Genomic DNA, 10,892 nt, shown 5'->3' with positions numbered 1-10,892 from the left:
ACGGTCGCCGAGACCGAGCTGCAACTCCTGCCTGGGGGACCCCGGGTGGGGACCATCCCGCGCTTTGCGCTTCGGCGGGGTCCGAAGGAGGTCGGGGGAGGTTGCCGCGGGGGAAAATGACACCCGGACACCTGGGCTGTGAGAAAGACTGAATCCGTGTATTTCCTGAGTCTCCTTCCTTTTCTGGGTCGGGCTAGGATGAACTGGGGGCGCCAGCATCCAGTCCTAATTTGAGGATTTCAACCCGCATAAGCCTTCTGGGAAACTGAGAATCGAGGCTCTGGGAGTGGGTTCCAAGGGACTAGGTGTTCTCAATGCTTTTAAGGGGCTTATTTTCTTTCGTCCCCACACTCTTGTCTTCAGAAAATGTGGAGAAGACTGGAGGACAGCTGCTTTCCCAGCTCCCAGGGCCACCAAGGGGAGGCTGGAGAGAGCAGAGAGAAGCCTACGGCCCCTGCCGAGGATTGGCCAGTGTAGATGGGCTAGCCCATCCTTCACCTCGGGGGTGAGGAGTGTGGACCTAATTCATCAGTGTTAAGTCAAGAACAGGCAAACTGTTTCTTAAAGGGCTTGGGTCTCTGGTCCTTGTCCCAGCTACTCAATTCTGCTATGCAGGGTGAAAGCAACCATAGGCAACATGTAAAGGAATGAGCATGGCTGTGTCCCAAACTTTGTAGACTTTAAATTTTAATTTCATGTGTCACGATTTGTGTGTGTGTGTCCTGCAGGCTGTGGGTTGCTGACCCCAGTTTAAGTGACTGAGAGGTCAAAAAGCCAGTTAGTGGGGATGTTTCACTTATTGAGGGGTCAGTAGGAGTCACTGTTGACTCAGTGTTTATCACTGTCATCTTTGAGAGTTCAAAGGTGGTCAGCAGTGATCACTGAGGATGGACATTGATAGTGAATTCATTGGAGGCCAGTGAGAGTTCCTTGGATGTTCATGGAGACTGTCAGTAGACATCAATTGCAGTCACTGGGAGGTCAGTGAGAGACTGAAAGTAACTGAGGAGCCATTGGGACTTGGAATGTTAGTTTACTAAATAACTGAGGGGTCAAAAGAGTCAGGGAAGGTCATTGAGGACCCCTAACCAGGGCTCAATAGTGAATGTCAGTGGAATCACTGAGATTTCTTGGATGGTCATGGGTTCTTGGAGACTCAGGGTGGCAGGATACAGAAGTATCAGTGAACTCTGAGAAAATATGGAGGCCCACTGGAGGAGTCACAGAGACTCAAGTCCCTGAGTAATCATGGATACTAATGGCAGTCATTTGGGTATAGTGGATACCAGAGTGAAGGGGGAACAGCCACTGTGGGATCAAGAAAGGGCTTTATGGACCCTGCTGGTAGTGAATGTCATTGGATGTCAATGATGACTGGAAACCAGTGCTACCTGGGGAGCAGAGGCAACATTGAGGGTCAGTGAGCCATCCATATCACCTATGGTGATGACTGGGAGGCAGGGCAACTAACCCAACAACTGGGTTCTGGCACTCTGGGATCTTCTGTTCCACTAGGGGCTGAGGGTCTATTTGTCTGACAGGGTGGGGTGTATATGTCTATCTGTCCCCCTGGCTTAGGAGACATCTGTCTATCCTGAGGACCTACCTGCCTTTCTCATAGGCTGGGTCCTACTGGCAAAGAGTAAGTCTGTCAAGCTGAAGGTCTGGCTGGCTAGTTGACTGGGTAGTGGAATGTCTCTCCATTGAGTTAATGGTCTCTCTGTACAATTGTGGGGCTCTATCCTTGAGGAATTCTGTCTTTTGGTTGGCTGGAAGTGGGGTGGGAGGGGTGTCCATGTGTCTGGACACAGGTCTTTCTGGATCCCTGGCTGAGCACCTTCCCACCTGTCCAATAATCTGTCCATTTGTCTGGCTGTCCTGCTGTAGTCTCTCTCTCCCTGGGACTCTATCTAGAAGTCTGTCTTGCCAGGGATCTATGTGTCTGTTTGCCTGCCTGTTTGGGAATCTTTCTGCCTATCTGGCCTGTGAACAGAGTGGCTGAGACTTTAGTCCACCTGCTTCCACCAGGGTTGGGTGTCTGTCCTTCTAGCTGCACGTCCACCTCCTACTACACACCCTCCTCTTGTTTAACCGGACCACCATCCTGACACTGACCATCCCTCCATGTCTCTCCAACATCCAAATTCTCCTGGCTTGCCCTCTTCTCAGCTCAGGCTGGGTGTAGGGGATGGAAAGACCCCCCAAGACCTCCACCAGCAGCCCTGGCTCACCCCTCTCCATTGTCCCAGAGAACTGCAAGCTGTGTTCCTGCAGTGGGACTCACTGCTGCTGCTGGCCCTCTTGCGCACCCTACTGGCGGCAGTCCCAAGCAGTGGGAGCAGCTGGCACTGCCCTGAAGATCCTGAGCACCCCAGCGCCCACATGCCACATGCCAGTCTGCCACCTGCTTCCCAGCTCAGAGTGCTAGGCCACCCAACAGAGCCAAGTGGACAGGGTGCTGGAAGGTACTCGGAGAAGCTTTTGCAATACTGTGAATAACCCAGCCTGTGCTGATGTTGCAAAGGGGAAATAGTAACTTTTAAACAGTGGAGAAACCTGGCAGACACCACCCTCACCTAGAAGGCCTATGCGGAGATAGTCTGAGACTACTGACATCCCTATTGAACAGTTCTTCTGACTTCCTTTTTTGCTAGGCCACAAAAGGGAACAAAAAATTTGAAAAAATTCTCCCACTGCTCCACTCTGTTACAAACTTTTGGATTGGGTGTGGGCTGACCTGTTGGCCCACCTACAAGTCTGGCATTTGGCAAAAAAGTAAAAATGCCAGTCTCTCCAGTTACAAGTGGCAGCTTGCATCCACCAGTGATTGGAGGTAACTGCCTTTGGGAGGGCTTTTGTTCCAGACTCTGGAAGCTCCACAAGACAAACCAATTTCCTAACTGAATAAATTACAAAGAAAAAAAATTAAAAGGAGAGAATTCTATAGGATAAAAGAGACTTAGAACTTATACACAGATGCTCATAACAGCATTATCAAAATAGCCCAAAACTGAAAAACAAACCAAATTTCATAAACTGATGGATAAATAAGGTATACACACGCAGTAGAATACTGTTTAGCAATAAAAAAAGGAATGAAGTACTGACACATGCTACAACATGGATAAATTTTGAAAACAATGCTAAATAACACCACATATCATATGATTCCGTTCCGTTACCAAGTTGAAGCTCATACTGCTCGCCGCACGACAGGCCAATAATCGAGAGACGAGTTGTTTGGACAAGAAGTAAGACTTTATTTGGAAAGCCAGCAAACTGAGAAGATGGTGGGCTCATGCCCCAAAGAAACATCTTGCCTGAGTTAGAATTCAGGCTCCTTTTATACTAAAAGAGGAGGAAGTAAAATCAAACACTTCCTGGTTCCCATCAGCCTCTGGAGAGGATGTGTTAATTTCTTCCTCCCTGCAGTCATTTACAGGTGGACCTGGTCAGGATGTTTCCTGTAGGTTAAACAAAGGTATTTTAGCTCATTACCTGGGAAGCAGGGTTCCCAGAGATGAGCCATTATGTATAACTCAAGCTTATAGGCAACATCCCTTTAGTGATTAGCTTGTAATAGAATACAAAAGGTTCTTTCCTATTACAGTTCCTATGGAATGTCCAGAATAGGCAAGTCTATAGAAACCAAAAGTAGATTAGTGGCTACAAGGGGCTGGGGGCTGGGAGTTGGGAGATGGTTGGAGAGGAATGGGAAGTGACAGCTAAAGGGTACGGAGTTTCTTTTAGGAGGGACAAAAATGCTCTAAAGTTAGACTGTGGTGATGGTTGTACAACCCTGTGAATATGATAAAAAAATATTTAATTGTACACTTTAAACAGGTAAACTGTGTGGGACATGTGCATTATATCTCAATAAAGCTGTTTTAAAAAAGACAAGAGACTTGTCAATCATTTGCAATGAATGGACCCAAGTTGGATCCTAGTTCAAACAAACGTAAGGTAACCAGGGAAAACTGAACATTAACATGTAGAATTCGGAATAATTGTTGACTTTTTAGGTGCGACAGTGGTATTATTATTCCTGTTGAGTCTTATCTTTCAGAGATATATGGAAATATTTATGGATGAAATGATATGGTGTCTGGGATTTGCTTCAAAATAAACGAATGGAGTGGATAAAGGGAGTGGGTGGGGCTATGAAGGAAACCAGACTGGTCAACATTGAGATGAGCTCATGGACTCACTGTACAGTCCTCTCAGCTCTTATGTTTGGAATTCTCCACAATTAAAAGACTTAATCAATCAACATAGAGGTGAACAACTGTTTCTATAAAGAGCTAACAGGTCACAGAGAATACACATACACTAATAGTCAATGAGTATTTGAAGATGCATAACCTCTGTCATAATTAAAGAAATGCAAATTCAACTGAGGACCCATTTTGCACCTAGAGCTCGGGCAAGATGCAAAGTCTGCCAGTTCACAGTGCCTACAAGGACACAGGAAACACTCAGATCTGATGATAGTGGCTGGGAGAGACAGCCTCCTGGAGGACAATTCTGCAGCATCTATAATCATTTTCAAGACACAATTCCACTTGCAGTAGTTTACTCATCAGATATACTCGCATAAATATGCACAGAGGTATGTTCAATGTTCTTGAAGCAATGTTTGTGGTAGTAAAAATAGGAAACAACTTGAGTGTGCGACCATCAAAGAGTGGTGAATCCACACATACCAGACATCCTAGATAACCTAGAAATATCCTCGGTAATCCAGGGAGAGCCTAAGGAGATCCTTAAAGGGAAAGATGGTCATTATAAAGCTTTCCACTACTAGTGAGTCCAAGTGCACTGGGTTCTCTGAGGAACTTTAATTACACTCAAAGGAGGCCACAATGAAGTGAATAAATGGTTTGCCTCTTGTTTATTTTCTGTCTGTCTCTGGCTGAGAGCTGGCCCCAGCGCCAAGCCCTGCTCTAAGTGAGACTTCCGTGCTCACATTATTATCCCCACTCCCAGATGATGAAGTCACAGGCCCCCGACTCCTGGGTGACAGAGAGCAGCACCAAATCTCCCAGGGTAGCACCAAACCCTCTGCGGCCCAGGGGCAAGCCAGCACATCAGGCCTGCCTTGTCCTAGACACGATGTCACCACCAGGCCTGAGAATGTCCCAGAGCTATCAGGTCCCCAGCTGAGGGGACCCCGCATCCTTCACGCTCAGCCTGACAGCCCTGTCCTGGCCACTCAGAGGCTAGCAGGGTGCTGTGGCAAGCAGACTTTATTCTGACCTCTCCCCAGCTCCCGGGTCCAGGTCCACATCCTGACTGGTGAGTGGGCTCACTCAGCACTCAGGAAGACCCTCTTGTGTGCGGTGTTGGTGTAGGGGTGCCAGCGCCACTCCACGTCTGCTGTGGCCTCCTGCTCCAGCGTGCCCAGACGGATCATGTACACTGGCGAAGGGGGATGAGATATGGTCACTTACACAGCCAGCATGCCCCTCACCAGATGTGGGATAAAGCCCCAAACTCACACTTCAGCTCAAAGCGAGGCCCAACCTCGGTCAGCTCCACATTGCGGTGGTCGGTCTTCTTGTACACATGGTGCCTGGGGCAAGGGGGGCAGGGTAGGAGTGAGGGGAGGCAGGCAGCAGCTTCGGGGTCAACAACAAACAGCACAGGGACACAAAGGTCAAGACCCCATTCGGGCCCAGCCCACTGACCCACCGGAAGGAGATGTAGTCGTCCTGGTTGGCGAAGGTGATGACCCGGCGGCTGTCATCTTTGGGCACAGGGAACAGGTAGCGGAGTATGTCAGAGACCTGGGGCAGAAGGAAGAAAAGTGGCAAATGCCCAGCCTGGCACTCCAGGCCCCCAGTCCTCACCCCACGGCCTCAGACTCACCCGCTTACCCAGGCGGGAGGAGAAGCCATGCATAATCAGGTGAGGCTTGGCCTCCGACGCGGTGCCCAGGTCGGGGATGTCATGCCGCATGACCACGTTGCACAGCGTGAAGTACGCGGTTGGGCCAAAGGGCAGGTGGCTGACAATAAGCCCCACTGGCAGGGCCAGGTAAGCCGTCAGAGACCCTCTGCTCCCAGCCAGCCATCATGGCAGCACCCTGCTCCCTCCCTTCAGTCTTACCAGGTGTGCCTCGATGCTCGTGGACAACCAGCAGGTCAGTGACCCCGTTGGCTTTGCAGGCTCGCACCAGCGCCCCTACCTCATGCCGGCCACGGTTCATGCGCTGGGCGCCTGGGAACACCAACTTTAGCTCCTGCATATGAACTCCCTCTGGTTAGGACTGGGGCTCCTGGGGCCTGAGCATCTCCCACTAACTCCCACCTACTGGTACCTTTGCAAACATCTTGAGGCGGGAACTGGGATCTCGGGAAGTAGTGATCATGACCTTGGGATCCTCAACCCCTGCCCATCGATACTCATCATCCATGTGGCTGGTCACACCTGTTAGGAGCACGAGGCGCAAGAACATGACGTTGTCTAGAGAAGTGAAATGCTAACTTGAGGTGGCCAAATCCACCTAGAACAGCACTGACGATACCTTCAAGGATGGAAAGGCTCTCTACCTGCTCTGGGCCAACAGGGTGGCCCCCAGCCACACTGGCTACAAACACAAGTGTGACCAAGGAACTGAATCTTTATATTTGATTTAATTTTAGTTCATTGAAGCTGTAGTAATCACATGGAGCTAGTAGCTACCACGTTAGTCCAGATTCTGTTAAGGCCAAAGGTATCAGGCTCCATTCTCTCATAACAAATATTTATAACGTTTGTGATTCCTTTCATATTTGTTGAATGATGCAGTGAATGAGACACCTGAGTGCCAATGAAGTGCTGATAGCTGAGGACACAGCAATGAACAAAATGGACACTGTTCTGCCCCAGCAGAGCCCACCGTCCTAGTAAGGCGGACAATCAACAGACAAAGCAAAGCAGAAAGTGGGGTAATACTGTGCCATGTAAAAGGAATTGGAAGCACTCAAGGAGAGGTCCCCTGAGGTGTCATCTGTACAGAGCCACGAGGGCACCTGGGGGACAGTTTCAGGAGTGGGAGCTGCACAACGTTTCTTCAAGGTGTCTGAGGAATGACATGGAAGCCAGTGGGCTCAACGGCAGGGAGTGAGGCTGGCTCACAGGGTCAGGGAACGTCACCTTCACCGCCGGCATCGTCAAACTCCAGGGAACCCTGTAAGGCCAGAGCCTCCCTGCGTAACTCGGTGGGAATCAGGCGGTTCTCTGCAGAGGGAAGACAGAGGGGCTAGTGAGACACATGCATGGAGCCTTCAGTTTATACAACACTGAACAAACTTGATGGGAAAATACCCCTTTTACTCCTTTCTGAGCAGAGAGGTGATACATAACTGGGGGAGAGGGATAAAACTATTTTTGGCTACATGCCAACCTGCTAACAGTGGTTATAGGAGATTTCATTTACTATGGTTCCTGAGTCTCAAGACTTGAAGAGTTTCTAAAATACTTAATCACAAGTATGTACTCCCTTCATAGTTAGAAAAAAACTAACAATTAATTTTTAAAGAATAAATGGAAACTGCTCTTTCTAAACAAAGGTGGACCAGAAACCCTGAAACCCTCTTACAATAAAATCATTAATCATGATGCTCTGGGTCAGAGGTTTCCTCTGTGAACTAATGCTAGACTTGGCAGAGGGACTAGGCTGTGGGCATGCCCACTTTGGAGCATGCCCTTGAACCCAGCAGGTCCCTCCAACATGCCCTGGACAAACTCTTGCACATGGAAGAGAATGTTCACAGCAGCAGGCCTGCCCCAAACTAAAAATAAGCTCAACACCACCCACAGGGAAATGGATGAAGACCCCGTAGAATATTAACCTGCAGGAGCCCCACCTACACTCAATGGATCTTAGAAACAACACTGAACCAAAACAGAAAGCTGCAAAAGAATACACGCAACCTAGTACTACCTTTACAACTAAAAATCGACCAATATGATTTAAGAATACAAACAAGCATGATAATCCTCAAAAAGAACAGCAAGGAAATGGTTCATTTTTAATCAATATTCAATACTGTGTTTATCTAAGTTGGAGGAAATATTTCTGAATTTAAATATATTGATCATTTTTCATTTCTTAACACGGGCAGATAGGTCACAGGTGTTTAACTTTATGCTTGACATAAGTACTACATACACATACCTCATATACTTTATATGTCTAAAACCTAAGAAAATCAAAGTGAATCTAAAATAGAGATATGGAGTTGATGTACTATCAGATAGGAAACAGAACTCCACCAACATGAGAACCAACAAAATACGGATAAATACGGCATTTCCAATCAGGCATGTGTGACAGGCTCTTCATTAGTACGGCAAATGGAAAGCGCGGAAAATATTGCAAAGTTAAATTCCTAATTTACAACGCAAATAAAATTCAGTTCTACACGAGTGAACAGTTTCAAAATACAAGGAAGTCATAACAGCACTAAAAGACAATAAGATATTCTTGTTACCTTGTAGTGAAAAAAAGTAGCAAGAATAAAAACGACAGAGGGGAAATAAATATAGGACCACGTGAAATGTTTAAATTTGGGAAGATCTAGACACTGTAAATAAAATCACTACGCAAGTTGTAAAATCTGGATACTGCAGCATAAATGACAAGTAATTCACACCATCATGCAATCGACATTTGCAACCCATCAGGAAGATCCAACAGGAAAGGAAAATGACCAGTAAATACTTGAAAAGATACTCACCATACTAACACAAGTAAATGCTAATTAGAAGCGTTTGACACCACTGGCCTTTTTCCCGTTGGGTTTTAACAGGAAAGCCCAAGGGTCTTTACCGTGACTGGGGGGCGGGGACAGACGTACCCTCGAGCGCACGCCGAACCTTGTCCTTCCTCTCCTGGGCTGTTCGCCGAGCCTCCTCACAGGCCTTGCGATACAGGTACTCGCGGCGAAGGCGGGCCTCGCGGCGCAGCTGGGAAACAGCAGATCCGCTCAGACAAACCTTTTTCGCCGCGCAAGACCGGGCCCGGGAAACACCCGCCCCGAGCCCACGGGCCACATCCCCAGCCTCCGCGAGCCCCCGACCTCCAAAACAGGAGCTTAAACATCCCTATTACCATCCTGGGCGCAACTTCCACGTGAGTCCAGCAGTTCTCTTCTGGCGCCGCCGGCACCACGCAGTCGTCCCTTCCGCCCTCAACCGAGAAGGCCGCTAGAGGCCTCACTAGATTCTGCTGCTGCCGAGAATGACCAAAGTTAAAATGGCTGGGAGTCGCAAGGCGATTGGCCAGCCCGAAGCTGGAGCAACCACTAGGCGGTGGGGGGGGGAGTTGTCAAGGTGCTGTCACGTGGCTTAGAACGGCCGTTAATAAAGGCGTCGGCCGTGCGGAACGGGATGTTAATTAGAAGACGACGAACAGCTAAAATAATCATAATTGTAGGCTCGAAATAGTGCAGCAACTGTAAAAGCTGCACAGCGATTGACCGGATGATCGCCTAGCGGCCGGTTCTAGAATTGAATTTAAAGCCGCTCCTCCCTTAAAATGGTTGCCGAACAGCTATGCCTCCTTCCATCACCACTGCGACAGCCGTACTTTAAAAAACGGCCGATTCCAAAAGCGATTCGGAGACACCCACAGCTCCCGCCGACTGTCCGGGTGGCTGGTCCCCTTCCGGTGCTCGCGTGACGAGGCGCTAATCACCTCCCCGGGCCGCTGCTCTGAGGGTGCTTATCCTGAAAGGAACTCAGCGAATAGCCTCCACCCAGTGGGCGTCTCGGCCCAAGGCTGGGAACGCCCCCTCGGGGGACGGACCTCACGCGCCTATTGGCTGTCCTTCTGGCACGGCGGACGCTGATTGGGCGACCTGGGGAGCCGGCTACTGACTGTGTGTGGATCCCATGGCGGCGCGGGGCCCGCGAGCCGAGTTGGACTCCCTTCTCCTGCAGCTGCTCGGGGACCTGGAGGAACTGGAGGCGAAGCGGGCGGCGCTGAACTCCCGGGTGGAGGAGGTGGGAGCCTGGGGCGGGCGGGCCGGCACGTGAAGGTTACTGAGTTTCACCGCTCTCCTCTCTCTTCCCAGGGCTGGCTCTCGCTCTCCAAAGCTCGCTACGCCATGGGTGCGAAGTCGGTAGGGCCTCTGCAGTATGCCTCCCGCATGGAGCCACAGGTCCGCGTCTGCACCAGGTGAGGTCCCTTTCACGCTGCAGCGGGTGGGCAGGCAGGGGCCAGGTCGGGGCCGCCAAAGGTCCAGCCTCCCTTCTCGTTCTATAGCGAGGCCCAGGACGGACCCCAGAAGTTCTGGATGGTGAGAGCCGGCACCCAGACTCCAGAGGAGGTGGGACCCCGCGAGGCAGGTGAGTCCCCCCGCCCCTTCTTCCCGTAGGGCCCCTTCCGATGTCAAAGACAAAATGCACAGGACAACAGAGGAGATGATTTTATTTAGGCTGTTACGATAGAGAGAGCACCCCAGACCTGAAGATCGGAATGTAGAATGTCTCAGCAGAGTGGTTTTTTGCCTTAGACTTTTACAGGGAGAGAGAGAAAGTTATAGGTGAGGTCCTTTGCAGTTGGGATTGTTTTGCAATCAGAGGAAGTCTCAGCTGAGCAGAAGATATTTTTGTCTAGCTAGTTTCAGCGGGACAAGCTTCTAATCTCAGTTAATCATTCGTGAGACAAAGAACAGGGAGTTGAAGGGTCTGTCTGGCCTTTCAGCATGTTCAGGCGAAATGGGAAAAGTCAGTGTGTGGCTTTTTCACGGGTAAACAAGGGGTGTCATTTGCTGGTTTTATGATAGTCAAGAGAAAGAGTGGACAGATTCACATGAACCACAAGGGGAAGGGTGGTTCTTTGTAGTAAGCTGTTTTCCAGAACATAAAAGGTTGAGAGGATTTTCCAACTATCGGTATTTTCT

General features: G+C 49.5%; 2 protein-coding genes across 3 annotated transcripts in view; one reads left to right on the top strand and one right to left on the bottom strand.

Annotated features, from left to right (window-relative positions):
- Window positions 1-3,374: 3,374 nt before the first annotated feature.
- Window positions 3,375-9,705, bottom strand: IMP4 (IMP U3 small nucleolar ribonucleoprotein 4). 2 transcript variants are annotated; one of them, XM_029226106.1, is made up of 11 exons: window positions 9,575-9,705; window positions 9,098-9,214; window positions 8,844-8,952; window positions 7,138-7,221; window positions 6,320-6,429; window positions 6,109-6,241; window positions 5,869-6,023; window positions 5,692-5,786; window positions 5,499-5,572; window positions 5,257-5,418; window positions 3,375-3,464 (listed from the first exon to the last, which is right to left on the bottom strand). In XM_029226106.1, exons 2-10 carry the CDS (start codon window positions 9,098-9,100, stop codon window positions 5,306-5,308), a joined length of 876 nt encoding a protein of 291 aa, XP_029081939.1. In that variant the 5' UTR covers window positions 9,101-9,214; window positions 9,575-9,705; the 3' UTR covers window positions 3,375-3,464; window positions 5,257-5,305. The 2 variants fall into 2 exon arrangements, with proteins under 2 accessions (XP_029081939.1, XP_029081940.1); XM_029226107.1 differs by having other exon boundaries at window positions 9,098-9,217; window positions 9,575-9,704.
- Window positions 9,706-9,866: 161 nt separating this feature from the next.
- Window positions 9,867-10,892, top strand: part of CCDC115 (coiled-coil domain containing 115) — a 3,828-nt gene continuing 2,802 nt past the window's right edge. The window contains exons 1-3 of the mRNA XM_029226096.1: window positions 9,867-9,990; window positions 10,062-10,165; window positions 10,253-10,335. Coding sequence (XP_029081929.1) covers window positions 9,880-9,990; window positions 10,062-10,165; window positions 10,253-10,335 — 298 coding nt within the window. The 5' untranslated portion in view covers window positions 9,867-9,879. The remainder of the gene's footprint in view (window positions 9,991-10,061; window positions 10,166-10,252; window positions 10,336-10,892) is intronic.

Source organism: Monodon monoceros, unplaced genomic scaffold (assembly GCF_005190385.1).
Source record: "Monodon monoceros isolate NGI ecotype Baffin Bay Population unplaced genomic scaffold, NGI_Narwhal_1 Super_Scaffold_16, whole genome shotgun sequence".
Taxonomy (NCBI): domain Eukaryota; kingdom Metazoa; phylum Chordata; class Mammalia; order Artiodactyla; family Monodontidae; genus Monodon; species Monodon monoceros.
The sequence above is the reverse complement of the archived record's forward strand: the minus strand, read 5'-3'. Positions and strand labels throughout refer to the sequence as shown.

Coding starts and splice junctions, on each gene's coding strand:
- IMP4 (XM_029226106.1), bottom strand. Junction 6,024..6,108: donor CGAGCATCGAGGCACACCTG/GTAAGACTGAAG, acceptor TGGCCCTGCCAG/TGGGGCTTATTGTCAGCCAC. Junction 5,419..5,498: donor GCCTCGCTTTGAGCTGAAGT/GTGAGTTTGGGG, acceptor CCCCTTCGCCAG/TGTACATGATCCGTCTGGGC.